This window comes from Epinephelus moara, chromosome 21 (assembly GCF_006386435.1).
Source record: "Epinephelus moara isolate mb chromosome 21, YSFRI_EMoa_1.0, whole genome shotgun sequence".
Lineage (NCBI taxonomy): Eukaryota > Metazoa > Chordata > Actinopteri > Perciformes > Serranidae > Epinephelus > Epinephelus moara.
This window is the reverse complement of record NC_065526.1, coordinates 14,410,419-14,433,043: the sequence shown is the minus strand read 5'-3', so window position 1 is coordinate 14,433,043 and position 22,625 is coordinate 14,410,419. Positions and strand designations below refer to the sequence as shown.

Sequence of the window (22,625 nt, the reverse complement as noted above, 5' to 3'; positions counted from 1 at the left end):
CCTCCTGTGAAGATAGGCCACGCCCACTCTGATGATGTCAGACCAACCCAAACCATTGTTTAGTGGCAAGAAGTGTTGTAGCAACAATTCAAGATCAGTTTTGATCATTGTGTATTGATTTTGACCATATTAAATCATCACAATGCATAAACGTCCCACATTACCTGATGTCCCACATTACCTGAATTCACCATATGTAAATTACTCACCCCGTGTTATGTTGAATTTGTGAAGAAAAATTTGTTTCTTCATGAAAAGTTCCACTTTCACTTAAGTTCCCAGTTGGAAAGGGCCGTCTGTTTGGGAAGTAATGAGTGCATGCTAGATAAATGAGACTTGGATTACACTGCACGAGTTGTGTGAGAGTTTATATATGGATGTTTTGATATAGTCTTGCTCTTGTGAAAGGTGGCCCCCTATTACTTTAGTTAATTGAGAATTTTCTCAGTTTTTGGATTCTTCGTTCACCGTGGAGGCATGACAGAAAAATAACGTTTTATTCACTAATTCAACAGAACAGGGTGACTAATTGATGAACAAATGAATATACTGTGGGTGAACTATTCATTTAATCGCCTTGCAATGCTGAGGTAGTTGGTTATAATTCTCTGTGGGTTAACACTGTGTTTTTCACATTAGATCATTTGTCCTATTGTAAATACAAAAATACTGATGAAGTACAGCTGTAAAAGAGGTCTTATATCATTTGCCAAAGATAAGTACAGCTACTCCAACTCATTTTTGTGTAATTTGTAGATATAAAGGCAAATTCTCAGCGGGGACTCTCTTGAAAGCTGAACAGTAGGTCAATGACCCTTAATGGTTCTCCAGAGAAAACTTTATCCATAATAGATGTGGTGGTGAAGTGTTGAACCTGGTGTCTGTGGAGTCAAATCAACTGGGGCGGACAGACCAAAAGTCACATCCGGTGTTATGCACTCAGACTTTGTATAGTCCCCTGAGACTGGCTTTGGTGAAGGTGGGTGAAAATCTTGACGTGAATTTGACCCGAAATACATTTGCAGTGCATTTGAATAAGAATATATTTCTTTGCCTACAAGTACAGAAGTGTAGCTCCAGAATATGTACAGTACAGCAGCTATGAGTGTACATGCACAAAAAGCCTTTAACCAAAGAATCTTTCTTCCCCGCTCTCCCTACCAGCTGTTGGTCATAGGTTCAGCCCTGTGTCAGATGTTCCAGCTCCCTAGGTTATTTCAGTTACTCTAGACAGCACCGGTGTTTAGCTGTGACTCACAGGAGGACCTTTCCTCACTCTCTAGCGATAAACAAAGAGATTGGGTGGGGGTGAAGATGATGTTGCCTCTGGTCACAGATAGAGAGCGCCATCGTGACAGCACCCATGCTGTCTACAGCTTTTATCTACCTCTGCTTTTTATAGTCAGAGACCCTTCATGTGACTCTTCCTGGTGCGCTCGGAGCATGTGAAAGGCAAAGAGGCTGTCTCTGAGGAAATAGGCAACTTCACAACAAATAGCACCTCGGGGACCGGAGGAAAAGCCTGAGTGTGCAAAGTCAGTTGGAGTGAACGTAAGAAGGGCTGCAAGGCCGAGCCAGGCAACGGCTTAATGTTTATACACTGGAGGAAGTAATTATGGAGCACAGTTTGAAGTTGATGAACAATATGCTCTGTAAGATTAAGAGTGAGGGAAGAGGGGGGAGCTGGAAAGAGCGAGAGAGAAGCAGACGGAGGTGATCTGTCATGCTTCTCCTCCCTGTAAATCAGACGTCCATATTTAGTTGGAGAGAGGGAAGGCCTAGCGGTAATGTAAACAAAGCCTGGGACAGAGAGGCAGGGAGAGTACATCAACACTAATGTTTGAGTTTATTGCCCGGTACGGCAGTCAGCGTGGTCCCTAGGAAGAGACAAGAAAGGGGCCGCCAGGTTTCAAATAAAGATAAAAGTCTGGCAGGGAGGTTGTTTTGTTGGCTTTTTGGTGCTCTTTTTGGAAAGAAGTGTATTTGAGTGTTTTAACAAGAGAGTTTTGAAGGAATCATGAGCGGCTCAGGTTTAGTTTAAATATGAGGAAGCAAGGACTGGATCAGAGGCACTAACTTTTTTCCTGGACTTGGGGAAGCAAGAGAGACAGCCACAGAAACTGACGGACCTTTCCATATGCCATGTCACAAAAAAAAAGTTGTGTAAAGTTTATTTGAGAAACCAGTGAGATCAGAGGCCATTCCTCGGACGAAAGTCACCTACGGAAGAACAAGCAAAGTGACCAACTATCTGACCACTGTCCGTCCTCTGTCCACCATGAGTGAGCTGTGCTCTGAGAGCTCCGAAGAAGAGCAGCCTGAAGTTCAGGAGAAGCCACAGGACAGAAGAGTGACCAGGCTGCCTGTCATTCAGCTCATGCCCAGGTCAAGAACAGGCTCCCCAGGGGGATCCCCAAAGCTCTCGCCCAAGGATTCCCCCCGTGGGTCTCCTCGAAACTCCCCGCTGCTGTTCCGGAAGCTGCTGATGAACCGCAGCATCAATCTCCAGAGGCGCCGCTTTACTTTGGCCCACACGCCCAGGTAGAGTCCTTAGCTCTAACGCCAAAATGGCAAAGATGACAGAACACACAGATATACCTCCTTAAATTAATCAGGGTTTTATGAGCACTTAAAGGAGCAGTGTGTAAGATTCAAGAGAATTTAGGAGCAGCTAGCAAAGAGAACTTCAGATTGCAACCAGCTGATACTTGTCCTGGTTAGTGTTGAGTGTTCAGGTTTTTACCGAGCCGAGTTATCCACAGAGGTCTCTTCGTCTCTAAAACTAACAGATCTAATGATTTAAACTGGTAAAAACACTGGATAAAGCAGTTTCATATTACAAATCAGTGTTTCTCCGAGGCTGTTCAGCACGTTGGTAACAGGTCGCTCACCCAGCACCTACTAATGTGTGCTTACCTGTTTTTTTCTCTAACTTAAGATCCAGATATTTGGGACGTTTTTTGGGAGCTGAATTATCCGCAGAGGTCTCCTCTGGAGGGGCTGGTAACTATGGTGGCCCACGCAAAAACACCAATAGCCCTATCGAGAGCCAGTGTTTGGTTTGTCCATTCTGGGTTACTGTAGAAACATAACGTTGCAACATGGCGTACTCCGTGGATGAAGACCGCTCCCTACGTGGATATAAAGGGCTCATTCTAGGGCAGTTCTGATTTTCAGGTGATTATACACTAAAGAAAACAGTATTATTATATTTCATGTCTGCCAACATTTCCCTCTAAATCCTACACACTGGACCTTTAAGCCAATATTTTTAAAAAGTACAAAAGTTCCTCTTTTTGTTTTTCACCTTTAATTGCTGGTTAATGTTTCAGTCAGTCTGTGTGTGTTGTTGAAGACGGTTGTTGTCACATGGCGGCAGCGGCGGCTTACTCTACTCAGCAGATGTTGATATATTGTTGCTTTATTTTTGTGCAGGCAGCGGCCTTTCACACTACATCAATGGTTGCCCTGAAGCTTATGTTGTGAAATAGATCCTGACCACAAGATATATTGCCGCATTTCAGTTAAACACACTGTCCTCTTCACGAACAAACTCAGCCGTTGTTTCGGGGAAGTTTTCCTAAATTAAACTCTCATAATGTGACGATTGTAAAGGTGCTGTTTTATCCTCTCTAAATAGACCAGCTGATATTCACAGAGAGTGTTGCACAACAGATGCAGGATGGTTACTGTTACTACTTTTTGCCTCCTTTTTTTTGTACATGCTTGTTTTTTTTCTTCAGAACACATTTGATTCACAAGATAGGGGATTTTGTTGAAAAGTAAAGGTCAGTAGTGACAGTTGGATTTCAAAAGCTCCTCTATAGTGCTTCATTTCCTAAAGGTGTTTTTCAGAGCTTTCCTTTCCCTACCGAGCGGCATCATCTCAGTAAACACACTGCTCAGCAATGTCCCTGCTGTCTCTGGATCAGCAGTTTTCTGCTTTAGTCCCGCAGTGAAGAAACCTTTTAATAACGCAACCCTGTAGCTTCTAACAGGATATTTCCTGCTTGGCTTAAAACGTGTTTAATTTGGTCTTAACTTTTCATCTGTTATAGTGGCCATAACTCTAGTTTGTAGGGAATACAGCTGTCCTGCCATCAGTGAGCTCTTCTCTGGTATGTGTTGATAGCTTTAGTTTTATGAGCCATTATTGCACCAAACCTAACCTGTGATTCCAATGCAAATTAAACATTTACTTGGTTAACGATGCCAAGGCAAGAATCGTATAATCAGTTAAACCATACTTGACCTCGGAGAGGAAGAATAAACACGGCCTTAAACATACGTGCGGATAGATATACAAACATTGTTTGCTTCGGGGGGACAGTGTATTTCCTTGTTGTCACAATAAGAGCCTGTTGTGGAAATTAATAAAGTATTGTGATACCAGTTTTATTCCACATACCTCCGCTCTCTTGGTAAATGTTTACCGTTCACCCCTCAATATATACAGTCATATGTAGGCACCTAGCAGTTCTGAGCTGTTACAAGGTGTCTTTAGCTTTTCGCAGTGATGTTCAATCACTTCCACCTCAGTAAAATAAAATTAAAAGCACGGGAGAAACTTCAGCCGGTGCTGTAAAACCCCATTTTACTTTTATTGGCAAGAGACGCATATTAAACATTCCTGAAGAGGCCCACAAAAAAGCTCACAAAGTGTTTATAAGTTCATTCACCTTTATAAACATGTAGTCCCCCAGGCGTTTAATGTTCTCAGATTTGAGATTTAGAGACACATTTCTTTTCCAGAGTTTACTGTAACTCTCGAAAACGGTTTCATTAATTTCACTGTGTCTGTCGAGAATCTAAATATTAGAGGGCAAAAGTCCAGTCGAGGGGATTTCAAAGCTCAATCTGGAAAGTCAGATGCTTGCAGATCTTCAACATGTCAGAGCTTTTATATTGTACAGCTCCGAGGTCAGGCCTCTGGAAGTGTCCCTCTGCAGGGTATGTGCAGTGTCCCATAATGTCGGCGCTGAAATAAATGGATGGAGATGAGTTATTGCAGGATGGCTGGCAAGGAGGAGGAATTAAACAAACTGGGAGTCCGGCGGAAAATAAATGTCGCAGGCGACTCAAATATAGAACATACGTGCAAAGTTATTTTCACTTACTGTCTAAGTTAATAAAGCCTCTTTTTCCACTCCTGACACGTCACGTCAAATGGATTTTTTTGTGAAAAGCGTTTCATGAAAATTGTTTTTGCAAGGCAGCTCCAGGGTGACGGACAGAATGTTTTTTTCCATTATGCCTTTCATTGATAAATTTAGAACATTTCTGGGCTGGTAGAACAAAACCATATACATATACATTAATATCATTTTATTTGATGTCCGCCTTCATCTCTTTGCCTGTGTAATGTCAGGAATATTATAGTATAATATATTTTCTAAGGTGAATACAGCAGAATTAACATCAGCAACTGTTGCTGCCATAGCTTATACAGTGTTGACTACATACCAAAACTGCATATATTGCATGCACAACTATATTTTATAGAAGTTTGTGTTGTTTTGCAAAACATGTCACCATATATGTCAGTGTAACTGTTGCGACTTGCTTCACATTAGTAATACAGAAAAAAAAGTACAAAAACATGGATTTAAATGAGGCATACACTATAATATGGACACATCATTAGTATCGGCACATAAAGGATTTAAAACAAAGTATTGGCTTTGGTCTGAAATGAGCATTTCTGCTGATATGACAGGCCGATAAGATTACGCTTTAATTATGCAGCTTTCGTCGAAGTAGGTCAGTTTTACCCTGGTTGTGACTATTGTCAGGATTATCTCAGGGTGAGCATTGTTCAAGCCTGTTAAAGTAACCTTTACAGTTTTGTTTATAATGTTACATAAAGATGAATATGGCATGTCTTACATGCAACCTTTAGTTTTCTTATTTTGCCCAGTGATGTGTAAAAGCATTGTATTTCATCTCTGCGCCTGTCAGGGGGCGTCACATTAAGAGTAGACGTAGAAATATGTTAATGTCGCTACAGGAGAGACATGGTGTTTTCTGCAGTTAGCTGGGAAAAAAATGTATGCATTATCGGATATCGACAAAAAATGCAGTATTGCTTGCAACAAGTGATATGTTTAAATAATACTAAGTGATATGTTCAGTGGTGTGGTGTCATTTTTTCAAGGTTTAGTTTGTAGGTTTAATGTTATAATCTCATTTCATTGTATAGTTTTATTTCCTTCAATATGAGTCATTTTTGAATGGTTTAGGATTTTTAAAAAAATTGTCAAGAAATAACCTCACATCAGCAGCACTTCCTCTCTCACACAGGCGTAATTTACGGTTCTAGGAGAAGAGCAAGTTAGTTATGTTCAAGATGTTCACACACTTTCTGGATGAGAGTTAATATTGCAGTTTCTGTTGTTTCCACTAGAGGCCGCTGTGTTATGAAGTAAAGGCTTGGAATCATTGGAGATTTCTGTGTCTGTGTAGTCAGAGTTGAGGAGATATTATACTTTGACTGGTGTTTCAGTGGGAAGATTACAAAAATGTTTTTTCCAGGAAAGGGTTTGACAACTGTAGTTACATAAATATGTGTATTTATCAAACATTCAAAAATAGAACTTAAAGTGACACATATACAGAACCAAAAGACAAGAAAACATTTGTTACAACATATACACCATGTATATACCTCCATATGCTTTCATATATTTTCCTCTTAAAGAGATAGTTCATCCCAAAATCAAACAAATATTTTTTTTTAATCTAAACAACTCAGTGTGTGATTTTAGATAGCATGAAAACATTATGGAAGCAAAAGAGGCTTATGGTATGTCATGTAAGACAACAGCAGCATCGGCCTCTAGTGTGTCATATAACATCCCTGTCATAAGGCTGTTGATCTCATTCTCTGCTCTGAGGGTAAGGAGTTCCCAGACATCAGCTTGTGGACATTTTTGTGGTTTCTTGTAGGAACTATTTTATTTCTATCAAACTGCACCCACCATATGTCGCACCACTCAAAAGGAAGCGTGCATGTACTCATGGATGAGAGGCTTAAGCTTGTGACAGCGTGAGATGTAAACGGTAATGGCATCCTTCTTGGCTGAGCTGTAATGTTAACTAGCTCAGTGGTGCTAGGTGAGCTGGCAGTAGATGTACACTTAGACAGGTAAAGCAAAATGTTTAGATAGCAGAGGATAGTTTCAATCTATCGACCTCTGGGTTATGGGCCCAGCACGCTTCCGCTGCGCCACTCTGCTATGCACCCCAGATGGGACTCGAACCCACAATCCCTGGCTTAGGAGGCCAGTGCCTTATCCATTAGGCCACTGGGGCTTCTGTTGCTGCTGGAGAACCACTGTGAATTATTCAGTTCAGTGACTGTAACACTGACAATGTGGACCTTTTTAACTAACTTATCTATGAACAGAATGGTAGTCTGTGGCCCAGTTTACGCCTGGTATTAATGTTTGTCTTGGGTGATTCAATCACAAGTGGGCAGCTGTAAGTCTGTCTGTTCATATCTTTTGTTAGAATGAGTCTCCATTTGCATCTTGAGTAAGGTCAGATACCAAACTTGGTGCTTTAATTAAGGGTACTGATGGAATTACATTGATACTGTTCCAAATAAATTGGTGCCAAATTTAAGTACGTAAGAGCACACCTGGGTGGACGCTGGGTTCAGACAGGATGAAGAAGCACCAGGAAGTGCCCCAAAGCTGGAAACCCATCTGTTGAAATCTGTGGCCAGCTTATGGGCTCGGGGGCAGTTGCTGTATGTTGAAGCCACTGTGCTCCACATTTAACAGAGTTTACTTAGTCAAAATGTTTAGGATAGCAGAGGATAGTTTCGATCTATCGACCTTTGGATTAGGGGCCCAGCACGCTTCCGCTGTGCCACTCTGCTATGCACCCCAGATGGGACTCGAACCCACAATCCCTGGCTTAGGAGGCCAGTGCCTTATCCATTAGGCCACTGGGGCTTTTGTAGCAACTGTGAAACCACTGTGAACGATTCATTGTTCAGTGACTGTAACACTGACAATGTGGACCTTTTAACTAACATGGACAGAATGGTAGTTTGTGGCCCAGTTTACGCCTGGTATTAATGTTTGTCTTGGGGGATCCAATCACAAGTGGACAACTGTAAGTCTGTCCTTTAACATCTTTTGTTAGAACGAGTCTCCATGTGCACCTTGAGTATGGTCAGGTACTGAACTTGAGGCCACTGTGCTCCACATTTAACAGAGAGTGGAATTAGTCGAGTAAAGCAGTGAGAGTTTGATGATTAGTGTTTGTAAAATGTTTAGAGAGCAGAGGTGTTTAGTGTCCGCCTTATGTTTTTCTTAATCATAATTTTTTCTTTCTACCTAACTACACCTGCCAACCATATCACCATGCAGAGGGAAGTGTGCATCTACTGATAGCTCACCTAACTCCACTGAGCTAGCTAATGTTACAGCTCAGCTGAAGAAAACACCATTAAGATCTACATCTCACGCTGTCATGAGCAGGAGGCTCTCATTCATGAGTATATCCCTCTGCGTAGTGATACAGGTGGCAGGTGTAGTTCAGTAGTAGGAAATTGGCTCCCACAAGCAACTGTTCACAACAAGGCCTGCGGATTATCCTGGGTAACTGGATCATCAGAGTTTTTGAAAGGTTTTTTTTTTTTCTCTTGAGAGAAGGCAGACATCTCTCTCCATCACCTGGTAACTCACCCTAGAACAATCTAGATTAATAAATAGCACAAGGGGTAAGAGGAAAAATACATCATTTTGATTTTGCTGGGAACTGTCCCTTTAAAATTGATCCTGATAAAAGGTCTTTCCCCTTAACTTCCTGGCCTTCTCCAGGCATGTTTCACAGTGGAATAAATGAGCACTGAGCATTTCTAGGCTGAGCTTCAGAATAGACAATTTAACCTGATGCTTATCGTGGAAGGTAATAAACCTCAGATGTGTTTTAACGGACACTTCCTGTCTGTTTCCTCCCTCACATTATGAAAAACGAGATGTTTCCATCCTTTACTAATCATGTCTTCTCTGCAGTATTTTCACAGTCACGTATCTGATGATACCAAATATTTGTTTTAATGGTGCAGAGGATATTGTGCGAATCAGATGGATTATATTGTTGCATGAGAGGAGAACTCGATATTAAAAAGGAAAATTGAATCACACACACAGTATTGAAGTATTGATTGACCAGTGCACTATTGTTGCTGCTGGCATGGAGGCAGGCTGGCTGCACGAAAAGAGAAACTGTGCACGCTGTCATAGAGAAAAACTTGTTATACTCCATTATAGCACTTTTTTCTTCTTTCACCTCACCTCTACTCGTCCCACTCTAACCCCAGCACTGTTGGTCCACTTTTTCATGCGGTGGCTGCCATTCTCTGTGCTCTCTCTTCATGCAATTTGCGCTGGATCAGCCTCACTCTTTCAGCCGCCCAGCTCCCCACCCCTTCTCTCTCCCTCCACAATATCTCTCTCACTCTCACTCTCACTCTCACTCTCAGGGGAGATAGTGTTGTTGTTTGTTGTTTTAAGCCTGAGTTTGGTCCCACCACTCTCAGGAGAGAAGAGAGAGCAGAAGTCTGTTATGGCCAACTGACAGGGACTACATGGGACAGCCCACTCCAGGGAGCATCTGATGGGATTATAACACTCTTTCTAGCTTACTTTTTTTTTTCCTCCCCTCACTAAGAATAACTTTGCTCAGTCTGTTGGTGGTGCAGCATCACAGAGGCAACCCTGTGTGCAACAGGACAGCTTTGTGTCAAGTTTGTTGGATTTTTAAAGACAGAAAATACCACTGTTGAGGAATTTGTTTTGCACTTCATTTGGAAGAATTCAAGCTTTCTATTTCCCATTTAGGAGTACAGGGAGGGGAAAAACTGCGACAGAAGCGTTTATCTTGGCACGTCTGTGGTGAGCTGAAAGGAGAACGAGTGAGGAAGTAGTCCCAGATGAACACTGACAGCTGACACCATCCTCAGTTTTACTTGATTTGATTCGGCCCCATGTTTTGCACTGTCAGTGAGATCATATGCTAACTGGCCTCTAACAGCCAAGACTCTTTGCCTTTTTAGGCTCTTCACACACACTCATGCGCTTTGCTGAACCTTTTTGATTCTTCCTTTCCCACAAAAACAAACGGACATATCCTTAACCCTGGGACCAAAAGCTAACCTGTAAATTGAATTTCCAGTTTGATGCACCTTGTTTCCTCACTGAGCTGCAAGTGAATCGCTTCCAGCCAATAACTTTTTTTCTTATAAATACAGAGAATACTCAGCAGGCCTGACGTACTGTTACCCTCACTTTCATTCTTGCTTCAGCTGATGAGGCTCTTGTGTTTTGCATATTGGTGTTGTTTTACGTTTGTCATCCTTGGACCTGTTTTTCCTGCTGCGTGTTGTCAGATGGACCCTTAACTTGTGACCACAGGCAACAGGCAACATAAAGGAATTTGGTCTGCTCTTCTTTCTGATTCATGACAGCATGGAGGTTTTGGTCGCCCCACAGAAGTTCACTTTGTTTATCCTTCGCCTCCCAGAGCTGCTATTCTGATGCCTCTGTGAACTCTACCTGACTCTTTTTGAACCTCCTGATAAGATGATGAACAAAGACTCCCGCTTTTCAAGGAAGATGCACGGCAACTTCTCCACGCGCAGGCACTCGTGCATTGGGTACGTATCCGGTTGTGTGTTGAGACTAACGCGACATGTGTTTGCAGAAATTCAGGAAGTATTGGAAAGCTGATTTCTGTATCAAGCAAGTACTTGTTTTTATATTTTGTAGTACATGAAATATAATCAGTTGGTGGGGAATTGTTTGACACTGTTGTTTAGAGTAGTTTTGCACTGCGTTTGAATTTATGTGGTGGTTTTATGTGTTTTGTTCTGTTGTGTAGTCGTGATGTCTCAACCTACAGGCTGAGAGTACCACTTAGATTGCATAAAATATCAAAAGTTACTTAAGATGGAAAACATTTTGACATGGAAATTAGTCTCTTGGCAACTGTCTGGCAGATTAAAGCAGTGGTTTGTTTTGTTTTAGTGATAACAAAATATGTATCTACAGTAGTGATGAGTTTGCACCTTTATCCAGTTTAACCCTAACACCCAAAAAAATCAAACATTTCCCAGATGATATGATGTGTGCTGTGGTGAAGCCGGTGGGTGTTGCTGTTGGTGTGCTGGGCACTGCCGTTTATGGTGCAGGCCTCGGGGTGGCATGGCGGATCGATGACTCTGTCCACTGATGGCCCTCCTTGGGGTGCATGGACCCGAGCCAAGCCGAGGCGTCCGTGTTAGGCACGGTATGACTGTCATGTGGTCCAGGACGTTTGAGTTTCATAAGAGCACTAGAAATATCGGCACACTGTGGAAAACTGTGCAGCAGATGGAGCAGATTTCATCTCTGTTTTCTATCTTGTCCTCTTGGAAACAAAACAGAGAGGCAATAAAAAAGAAAATGTGTCAAATGAACTCACTTCAGAGTTAAATCATTGTAACATGGTCTCTTGTCTGATGAGACTGATTGACTTAATTGTAGTTGTAACTTGATACAGTGCAATCATCGTCCTGAAGTCAGGAAAAACATCAAATCTACTACAGCTGTCATAAGATTCCTGCAGGACTTGTTATGTAAGTTTGCAGAGACTTAAACTGATACTCACTACATGCAAGACACATATGCACACAAGGAATATCAAGGAGGTCAGCATGACTCCATATGCTTTGTCAAAGATACAATCAGAGATCCATCGTGGAAATAAGCTTCAAACCCTGCACATGGAAGAATCACGCTCTTCCTCCTTACGCTGGAAGCAAAAAGAAACATTTCAGAGCTGTTGTGGGATTTTTTTATTTTTTTTTTGCACTGTGTGGTACTTTTCTGAACTCTGGGCATGAGACATGTGCTTCACAAGTGTCATCTGAACTCCTCCAGCCGTGAGCCTGTTTGGATCATATGAGAAGATCAAAGCAGGAGATTTTAGACCACAGCCAAAGATACAGAAGTGCAGAAGGGAACAGAAGGGAACAGAACAAGCCTCTATTCTCTTTACCTGATTTATACATCAAGCGTCCTGGCTGTAAGACCAAAATACTAAAGTGGAGTGACTGTTGGGAGCTTCACATCAAAGCAAAGCTCAAAACTTGTTTTTTTATTTTCAGCGCCAGTAAAGACAATAATGTATTTATTCTATGGTGATGGAGAAGATACTGCTGATGTGTGTTTGTTACAGCAGAAGTCTAGATCAGTTGAGGTAGTAGTTCCTTTGTAAATAAATCATCTTCTCTGCACTTGTGCAGCTGAAACAAAGCAGTCTCTTGTAATCCAGATGTGTCCATCACAATAGAGACAGCCCTTGTCCTCACTTGTACTAACAGTACCAGGGCACTATTCATCCCCTGACTCCCACACACACATACACACTCCCACGCTCCTAGTAACCTTCTCAACAATGCTTTTTATGGCTTCTCTGGCAGTGTGGTACGCTTAAACAACACAGTGTCGCTGCATTAAGCGGGACAAGCTCTTAGGCAGTATCATGAGAAGATAGTCGGCGCTGCATCCATTCAGCTTGCAACAGTTTGAGAGGATGCCATTTGTTTAAAGTAGAGAACGATGAGACGAGAGCAAGAGAGACAGACGCAACGGCCCGACCAAGTGGGGAAAAGAGATAATTCTGACAAAGAGGGTAAAGGCACAAACGAGAGGCTGGTGAAGGAGTGATAGAGAGGACGGGGGTGAGATAGTGTTGCTCTTAGTGCAGAGATAATGACAGGAAGAGGGCTAGACTGAGACGCAGGGGGGTTACAGGGCGAAAAGAGAATTAAAAGAAACTTCTGAGAGGCATAAAGTGATTGTGACTAAAAGAACATCAAGGAAAACAACAAAAAAGTGTCAAGTGAGGCCATTCAAGCAAAGGGCAACGGTGTCAATGTCAGAGGTCCCAATATAGCTGCCAGCCCCCCTCCTCAAAAACACACCCAGATTAGTCAATAGAGCCTGTGTGGCTGTGGCGGGCTGGCTGCTGTGTGCGTCACTGCTGTACTCCATATTTTCAGCATGACTGATTTCCCCAATCGCCTCCAGAGCCTCATCGATTCCTGAGGTTGGCAGCAGCAGCAGCAGCAGCAGCAGCAGCAGCAGCAGCAGCCGGGTACAACACTGCTGAAACTCAAAACTAGTAACTCTACTGTCGTTCTGTGAGAAGACACAGGTGTCTTTATCTAAGAGGGAGTAAAATGATTAATACTTCAAAGGATATGTAATTTTTTTATACTTTTCCCTGAAAGTGCAATCTCTCAAACAGATCAGGTGTGATGCTACTTAAGTAATTAGTCTCAGAAGAAGAAGTAGTAAAGTCTGACCAGAAATAGTAATGTCTGTAGCAAGCCGAACGACATCATAAATCAAAATATGCTGTGTTGTTTAACTTAATTATTGATGTACAAACACATTTCAGGAAAAAAACCTCATTTGCTTCAGATGTTGGTGCTGGGTGTTATGATGATTTTTCATTGTAGCCACTAGAGGGGGAAACCGACTAAGTTATGCTCAGAGACTGTGAGAGAGCAGCAACCTCCTGCAGGCCAAGCAGTTGCTGGATAGAGGAATAAAAACAATGTGGTGATTTGATAGATTATAATTCTATTTTTAGGCGAATGGAAAGAGGCTGTGTATCACTAATTAAACTTTCATGGAGCTGTGGAAGGAGATGGTAATGTATAATAATATATGTTTATATTGATGTGGCAGAATTAAGAGTTATTCGCCTTTTTTCTTTTAAAGGTAATGTAGCTTCAGATTGACATCGTTATCTTTAATTCCTTTATTTAAAAAATTATTTTTTGTACTTATTTTACTAAGTAATGTCAATCTTTTTCGGCATATTATAATTCTACTACTTTCACTTTTAGTTTACATATCTATTAAACATCTTTTCATTCTGCTCTTCCTGAGGTTTATCCCTGTGTTTCCTCTCAGCTTTGAGGACCGAGGGTGTCGTATGTTGTTGATACTGTGAAGGCCTCTTTGACAAATCTGTGATTCTGGGCTATATAAAGAAAACGGACTTGACAGCCAGCTGCTTTACTGGTTCGTAACATTTAACCTGAGTGGTTTGTACACCGGCCACTTGAGGCAACAACACACAGCACATGAGATGAATGTCAGAAATGTAGTAAGCACAGAGGAAATACCATTACGTCCAAACTACTTATACAGATTATTCTTAATTACAGACATTTGATTTGAGGAAAAGTATATATAAACATAAATAGAATTGCTTTAAATTAGTATTAAAATGAAGCGTGATCAGTAAACACTGAACTCACTTCCAATAATTGAAAATAATTTAAATTAAATTAAATTTTTTGCACTTTTGTACTTAGATTTTTACAAACATACATAAGACTAATAATAATAATAGTAATAAATAAATAAGTAAATAAATAAAAATATGTATAGAATTTTTTAAAAATGAATTTAGGGGCTTTATTTATTAGTACAGGTGAAGAGTGGGATGACAAGTGCCCTGGGTTAGAATTCAACCCGTGCTGCTGCTGTTAGGACACAGTCGTAACACTGGGCACACACTGTACCAGGTGAGCTACAGGACACCCCATAATTTTTTTTTAAATGTTTCTCCTACAGCTAGTAATCACCATGTCTCACTTGATCCCACCATAAAGCGAGGTATGCAAGGCTTCCATCCTGTTCCGAGCAGAGGAGCATATTAATGATCTCCACATGCACTCCGCTGCAGACTTTCCAAGTCTGTATGTAAAAGATAGTCAACAATGAATTAGATTAGTGTCTTGCAGAGTAAACTCGTTTGGTACTTTATAAATGTATCCTAAAAGCTAATGTTACATAATGTTATTTCCTGGCAATCTCAATGATCAGTAACAAACTGTCACATGATGCCAAAATAGAGAATTTCATTTTTCTTTTTTTTAAAAGATCTTCCATACACTGATGTACAGCATGTGCAGCTAGTCTGATATACACGCACTATAACCTATTCAGTACCCATGCAAAAATAAAACCACACACACGTGTTTAGTGCAGGCTAAACACTGGGTCAGCGTGTGTAAACTAGATTGAATTTTTTTGGAGATGAAACGATGACGTGGCTGCTGAATTTAACCGTCCTTGCTTTTTCCTACAAACTCTCCCGTGCTAAAGGAGTAGCCACCTGCCATCTGAGTGTGCGTAAGACCTGAGTGCATCTGAATGTGTGCCCCTGAGTGTGTGTCCATATGTCCCCGAACTGTATGTGCATGCATTGGTGAGTTCCCAAGTGCATATGCCCTGTCCTTTTTCGGCTGTGTGTGTGCGTTTGCATGTGTGCTTGCAAGTCTGTCATCCACCCAATCCCCAAATCAGACGAGCCCCAAACTCCTCCGTCATGCTAGCAGATGGCAGCCTAATGAATCATGAGGCGACACACTGATAGCCTTTACTACAGTACATGCTGTAACACAAAGTTTGACATCACCAAGACTCGGTTAAATATAGTCTGCAAGCAGCAGCCACATGCTGACACCTGGTGCTGCTGCTTTGTTAGGTATGCAGAATATTAGTTGACATTTGTACCGTGAAGAAATTTGTTTTGGTTGGCGATCGCCTTTAATTTGAAATAACCACAACAACTGCAGTGTTGTCTGTGTGCGTTTGAAGAGATGAGCCACGCTGCAAGCCTGTACTTTCTAACAGACGCTGCAGTCTGCTGCATCATGGTGATTGCTGTGTACAGAAAGTTATTGTTCAAATGAGGAAGGAGTCTTTTTTCTGCTTTTAAAGGAAGCAGTCATTTTTGAAAAAGATTCTTCCTGGAGGTCCTGTTACAGATGTAGGAAACTACTAATGGAAATGGGCAGCCCTGCTCGTGTGAATATGGCTCTGTGTATGCATGTCTGTGTTTGTGCACCCTATTCTTCTGCAGCTGCTTGTTTAACCTCTTGACCTCTGCTGTACCAAACACATGGTCCCTCTGAAAACTCACGTTGTATGGCCGAGCATGACTTAAACAAACACAGTTATTTTAGATTCCAGTGGAGATCCCACAGTTTCCAAAGATAGCAAACATGTGTACATGCATGAACAGTTCATTTAGAATATTTAAATTTGATGATATGATGCAGCAGCATAACATGTTGGCATTGAATATATTTTTCTGAGGTTGATTTATTCAGGCTTTTCAATGTCTTTTCAGACGACGCATAGTGTTATTCAGATAGACGTACAAACAGTGCATGAGAACAGCCTGTTTGAGACCGCAGTGAGTCAAATATTTGTTCATATTTATTACGTGGCCACACATATGTTTTGTACTGACACTATGCAACATATATTTTATGGCATTTCTATCATATAAGGTCTGGAAGAAGCATGTACAATTTGCGACACTCATGTAAGCATGGCAGCTGTTTCTGGATTGCTCATCAGTTTTTGGTGTGTTGGTAGAAATTGTGAACACTGTGCCTTCAATTCGTACCATACTCCAGTTATTCACAGTGTTTATTGGATCAGTGACCTTTTCTTGACACAGTTGAATTATTTAAAGCTACAGCTGGTTACATGTAAGAAAATAACTTTTTGTCATACTTGCCAAAACTTTCACTACATCAGGAGAGACAGAAGAAAGAAGTAAAGATAATATTTAATGCAGAATATGAGTGTACAGAGTAACAGATGATTTATGCTGAATAAGATTTAACAGATGTCTTTGGAGCTTGGACATATTATTGTGATTGAAGGACATCTGAGTGGCAGCAGGATAAATCCCCCCATGGAGTCCAGACACTGGTGGTGATGGCTGCTGACTCTGAGGCTGCTGACTGCTGAGGCGTATGAGGATGATGAATCTGTAAAGACTGGGTGATGATAGGAAGGTGGCACGACTGCAGCAAGAAAGAACTATGGCAGAGAAAGTACTGAGGAGCAGTAAGATGATAGGCTGACAGAGAAGGTGTGTCACTGTGCTTTTGGGTGCTTGTGATTCAGCTGATGACTCAATCAACTTACCCAGACAATGACACCTAGAGACAGTGAGTGAACATACTGTATGTGCAAGGAGTAAATGGCAGGGTGAGAAAGAAACTTACAGCGTGAGCATTAAAAGTTTTGTCTTCCTGACTGAACTTTCGCTAAAGCTTCATTTGATGAGACAGATGGTCTGTGAAAGAAATCATGTCCCTCTTTCTCCTCTTGCCTCTAATGGCAGTTGCTAGAATGTTACTGCAGCTCACAGTAACAACCAATCTAATGCAGCTGTCAATCATGTCAGTCACTGCCCGTACATTGCGGTCAAACTGTCAACCTAGATCAAATATGAGTCAAGATTCTGTCACCGCAATGTCTGTCTCTCACCTGAAATGTTTTCAGAAACATATTGTTTAGCTGTAAAATGAGAAAGTCTGTGACCTGGCCAGTCAAGCGGCGTACCAATCACTGCCCAGCAGATGTTTCTGAAAACAGTAGAGGTGAGGAAAATGCAATGCAGTAACAAAATATTCATATTTGATCAGTGCTGACTGACTGACTGACTGATTGACTGACTGGCTGGTTGTTTTGAAGCTAGATTGAAGCAATTTTAGGGGCAAAGGAATTTTTTTTCCACCGATCATCTGTCTCATGCACTTTTGTGTTGATGTGACAAAAAGTTATTTTCATAAATGTTACCAACTACAGCTTTAACAGCTGTTTCTTTTCACATGGCCTACTTGAACAGTGCCTGCTAGTATTTCAATAATATTGTTTATTTTTCTTTAATATCCTCGGTAACTTTAATTTGTCAGTAGCTTTAAACAAACAAAACTATGCCTCAGAAAACAAAGAGAGAACATTGTGTCATTGTCACACTGTTGACTGACATGAATGTCAGACTAAGAGGGAACACAAAGTGTTTGACATCCCTATGGATTACAAAGGCAGACAGCTCTGGTGAATATTCACTGTTCGTTAACCCTGATGAGCAGAGTAAATATTGAAAGGGAACAACTCTGACACACAGCGCTCCTCGCTGACTTCAAAACAGCTTGTTATCCAGGAATGCTCACCATGCCTCCATGTAGCCAACACATGATGTCATGAGGCCCCTTTGCAAATAATGGACTATTAAACCCACAACGGAGGGGTCAGCCAGAATTTATGATGCCTCGCTGTTTTATGAGTCTTAGAGATTACCTCGCCGCATCACCTCAGCGTTTGGCGTTTCAGAGCATGACTTGCTCAAGACGAGATGTGGGGATACTGAGCAGAACCAAACATTTAATGTCTGTCTTTCTTCATACTTCCACTCTCTTCCACCACGGTGACGCAGATACATGGAACACACTGAAATCCTTTGGTATACTGCCAGATAATGTGTGTGTGTGTGTGTGTGTGTGTGTGTCAGTAACTGTGTGTGCATATCTACTTTAGATAACAAGGATCAGACTTGTGTTGTTGAAGCACTTTATTCGTCTAACTGCACATGAAAACAATTTTCCTGTCATGAAAACGTGTCTAAAGTGCCGCATATTTTTTATTTACTAGTGATGGATGGACTGATTCTGTTCACAGTATCAGTTCCTTCAAGTTGATACATGGAAACGTATCAGACATTTCAAACCTTTTGAGGTTTTGCAAAATATGGTGTCAGTTTCTCCTGTCGCTCTGTTATAGTAGATGCACATTCAACAGCTCGAGCTGCCTGCCCCACAAAACCTCTCCTCAATGCATCATGCATCGTGTGTAAGTTACATTGATAAAAATAAAATATTGATTTTAACAATTCAGCATCATACGTGTATATAGGTAGGCTATGTAAGCTTAATATGATGAAATGTCACTGACCAACAACCTGTCGTTCTTGGAGTGTCAGGAAGCAGGCATCTCAGTCTCACGTTGTGTTGGAGAAATCTGAAAAATGAGTTCCCGATCATATTTCTCACCTGATCCGTTTATTCTGCTGGTTATTATCAACATGTTTAAACGCTCTGAGCAATAAGATACAACACATTTTCCATGTAGCTTCCATGTTGTTTCCACATTTCAACTTAAAGCTCATGAACACACAGTTAAAAAAAAAAAAAAAAGATTATCTGTGGAGCATGTGAATGCACCATTGGCCTCAGCTTACAGAGGTCTCCGCTTGAGTTGAGAATTGGTCCTCACTCGTGCTCAGTGCTGTTGCTGCACTACGATGTCAAGCGTCCCACTGTGAAAGAACGGTTCATTTGGTCTCGTTCAGTTTAGTTTAGTTTAGTTTATTTGATTTGTAAGAGGACAGTGCTACCTTGTAAAGTGACCAGGTTGCCAGTGAGTGTTGCTGCAAGGCTGTCTGGACTTGAATCAGATTCAATCTCATCTCACTGTGGGCAGTGTGAGCAGTACCCTGCAATAACAGTGAGTGGGCAAGTGGGAAAAGTTTGGGATTCATGAGCACTTGGACATTTGATAGGCTGACCCGGTAAGACTCGGTATGTCCTGATGACGTGAGCTCAACATTCTGTTTTGTCCTCTGTATCAGTCTGGCCCTGCTGCCGCCCCAAACCCTCTCCAGAGATTAAAATCCAATCCGTAGTTGACAACTTGAGGAGCCAGTCAGGGACTGTGTTGTAGTTGATGACACAAAATGCAGGTCGCAGCTTGCAGAGAAGTAATGTCAGCTCCCGCTACCGAGCAGAGCAAACACAGCAAGTGAAGTTGAAGCAGAAATAGAGTCAATAACAACAATTAAACAAGAACAAGAATACGGAGTTTGTCAGAGAAAAGACCTGTTTCTTTGGCCGTTCTTCCAACTGGCTTTGGCAAAAGCTTGATTCACCAACCGGCTCTGTTGGTGATGAAGATGTTCCCCGATGTTTTGTGAATATTCCCCCCCTCTCAAAGTGTTTGACATTGTTCATGTCACTGGGGTTTTACAGCTCCAACGTTCTCACTCCCAAGTTCCAAGTGTGAACACAGGGCCGTGAAACTAAACAAAATAAGAGACTCCATAGTAAAAGTATTCAGTACATCAGGGTTTTACTTGTAGAGTTTTTTTGTCAAAGCCTGAGGGGCCTGATCCTAATTCTGTTCCTGCACAGTCAATCCACTAACCCAAAAATCCACCATTTAATTCATCGTAGCCGTGTGAATGGATTTATAAACTGTTGCTGCTGAATTCAGGCTCCAGAAAGCCATATAATAATATACAGCAGTATTGTAGGTCCGTTCAGTTTGTGGTTATGTTTGGCCCTTGTTGTGTGTGCACCTCCTTAGATTTCCTTAAATGGCAGTTTTTTTTTCATGACTTCAGCACACACAGTACTTTTGTATTATATTAGAGGATTATATTAAATACTTTAAGAGAGAAAGCAGTAACAAGCTGTCTGTGCTGAATGTCGCAACCAACGTAAATATAAAGTTGAAAATAAAACCATATGAAAAACATACAAGCCAATTTTTTTCACAAATGAATGTAATGTATCAGTCATCCTGCGATGCATTTTAAACCCTGTGGCCTCTACAATGTAGCCTGGTTCGTGTTAAAGATACCTATTGAGCCTCTGCTTACCACTCACATCTTCTTGCTTTTTCTTCCCCATTCTTACCTGTTATCTAACATTTGTGGATTCCATAGTGATGAGGTAATGCTATTGATCGATTTCACCGGTGTAATTGAACCATGTCGCACTGCAGAATGTAGCTTGAGGTGCACGTCCATGTGTGGAGTTTTTCATGCGTAGGAGTTAGCTGGATAGCATTTAACTATATGTTAGGCCCCTGCCACGCCTGCCAAGCCTTGTGTCCTCGTAAGGCACATAAAACAGTTTATAATGGTGGCAAATTTTATGCTTTAAAATATGGGCTCTTCATTTCAGTCAGAGGATGTCTTAACTTATCGGCTGCTGTGTCAGCACTGGTTAAAGGTCTGGCTGCATCCATCATAACTCTGGGTTGTTTGTTTTTCTTTAAGCCAGTAACAATTGTTTTAGGCGACACTAAGCCCGGGATGCAGCGACGGTGCCCTTGCAAGTTAGTGCCAGGAGGGAACTTGTTAAAAGACGTTTTAGCGTGTAGGTTGCTATCTCAGAGGTCGTGCTTTTTCACGCACAGCGCTACAACAAAGTGTGGAGATCAGCCTGGCTATACGCACAAACAAAATGTTGCAAAACTTTTATTTCAAAGGAAATGGGGATGCGTTGAACACTCTATTGTGTAGGCAAGCGTACTGCTTTTCAACACAGCTGTGTTTATTTAAATTTCCCTGCTGATTGGTTAACACCTCTGACACATCCACCAAATGACAGAAATCGTACATCAAAGCCCGTTCTACACTCCTAGAGATGATGATGGAAGTAGGAGTGAGCCATCTGTTTCCTTCTCATTTCTGCTGAGATCTGGACATGCACAGTACTGATCAGGCACTGTTGGTAGTTTGCCACAAGTTTTTCAAAGACGTGAAGTTTCCCATAAAACGTCGCCATAAATGGAGTGTCATAACAAGAGCCAGTCTTTGGTCCTTGTTGTTATTTAATAACCACTAATGACTGTAAAAATGTGTATAGGGGCAAGTTAAAATTGACTTTGTGCAAGCAGATTTCTAATTTGTCAAAGCAGGCAAGTAGGAAAATACATTAACATTGAACCTGAGGTAGAGATTAGATTGTTTTGGCTTAGAATACCCTGTTTAGGAAGCACAATCCCACCTACAAAACCCAGTGGTGTCTCGGAATACACAGCCATAGCATGGTAAAAAACAACCACTTTTTGTTGTACTATACCAGCAGAAAATGCAGCAATGTCTCTGTAAGAAATCAACTGCTATTTGTGGCACTGTCCCCAGGGGAAAAACAGCAACAGGTTGCTAAAAAACACCCATGTTTCATGTCGAACACGCTGCTTGTTAAACAGCAGTGACTTGCTAAAACAACTGGTTTTGTTGTTTGTTGGTGTCAAGCAGAAGTCTGCAGTGGTCTGCAGCTTGGCAGGCGTCTCGCCTAGGCGTCACGCCATCCACCATCGTCTCCACCTCCCAATGAAAAAGTCAGCTCATGTATTACCTCACTTTAGAAACATTGATATAATATGTATAAACATGCAAATACAACATGATTGTGGTTTGCAGAGACGTACAATGACATTTTCTTCTAGCGACTGGTCTGAGTGTGGAGAGATCCAAAGCTTAATAGGTCTGCCTTGGTATGGATGCCCTGCTATGATTGGACAGTCACTGCTCAGGGGAGGGGTTTAGCTAAGGGTCAATAGGTCAAAATTGGTATTCAATACTCAATGCAACATCACTGATATAAACTGTCTGCCAGAAAGACTTGGCACCACCAAAGCACCTGCTGCAGTCAGAAAACCTTCTCCGCTCCCGATCACACACCAGTAACTCGATCCTCTGACACGCACAGCTTGTCCTGATGAAATTTTACAAACTCTTCTCTGGTCTAAAAATCCAAAGCTAATCTGTCTCCGGGAACACAGCCTGCTGTAGATTGATGGCTCCTGTCTCATTTTGTTGATCTCTTGTCAGATATTTCCTGTTGAAGTTTTCATATGAAGCGTACAGAAGGTCGAGCAGCTAAGGTTTCATATTTACTTTTCACATTTCTGGTCTTCAAAAATACACTGCCCCCAGCCATGGGTGACCTT

At 41.6% G+C, this 22,625-nt stretch overlaps 1 protein-coding gene and 2 non-coding genes across 6 annotated transcripts in view; 1 reads left to right on the top strand and 2 right to left on the bottom strand.

The window, feature by feature from the left end:
- The window catches only part of pde4ca (phosphodiesterase 4C, cAMP-specific a), a 66,663-nt gene that overhangs the window by 7,982 nt on the left and 36,056 nt on the right, over window positions 1–22,625 (top strand). The window contains exon 1 of one of the 4 annotated variants that reach the window (XM_050032646.1): window positions 1,887–2,541. The exons of 1 other annotated variant lie outside the window; for it this stretch is intronic. In XM_050032646.1, the coding sequence (XP_049888603.1) occupies window positions 2,279–2,541 (263 nt within the window). In that variant the 5' untranslated portion in view covers window positions 1,887–2,278. Of the gene's footprint in view, window positions 1–1,886; window positions 2,542–9,531; window positions 10,670–22,625 lie in introns of those variants that run through there. 2 more of the 4 variants (XM_050032647.1, XM_050032650.1) reach the window with 2 other exon arrangements.
- trnar-ccu (transfer RNA arginine (anticodon CCU)) lies at window positions 7,239–7,311 on the bottom strand. The gene has a single exon. It is a non-coding gene; the product is annotated as a tRNA-Arg (tRNA).
- On the bottom strand, window positions 7,886–7,958 carry trnar-ccu (transfer RNA arginine (anticodon CCU)). Its single transcript has one exon. It is a non-coding gene; the product is annotated as a tRNA-Arg (tRNA).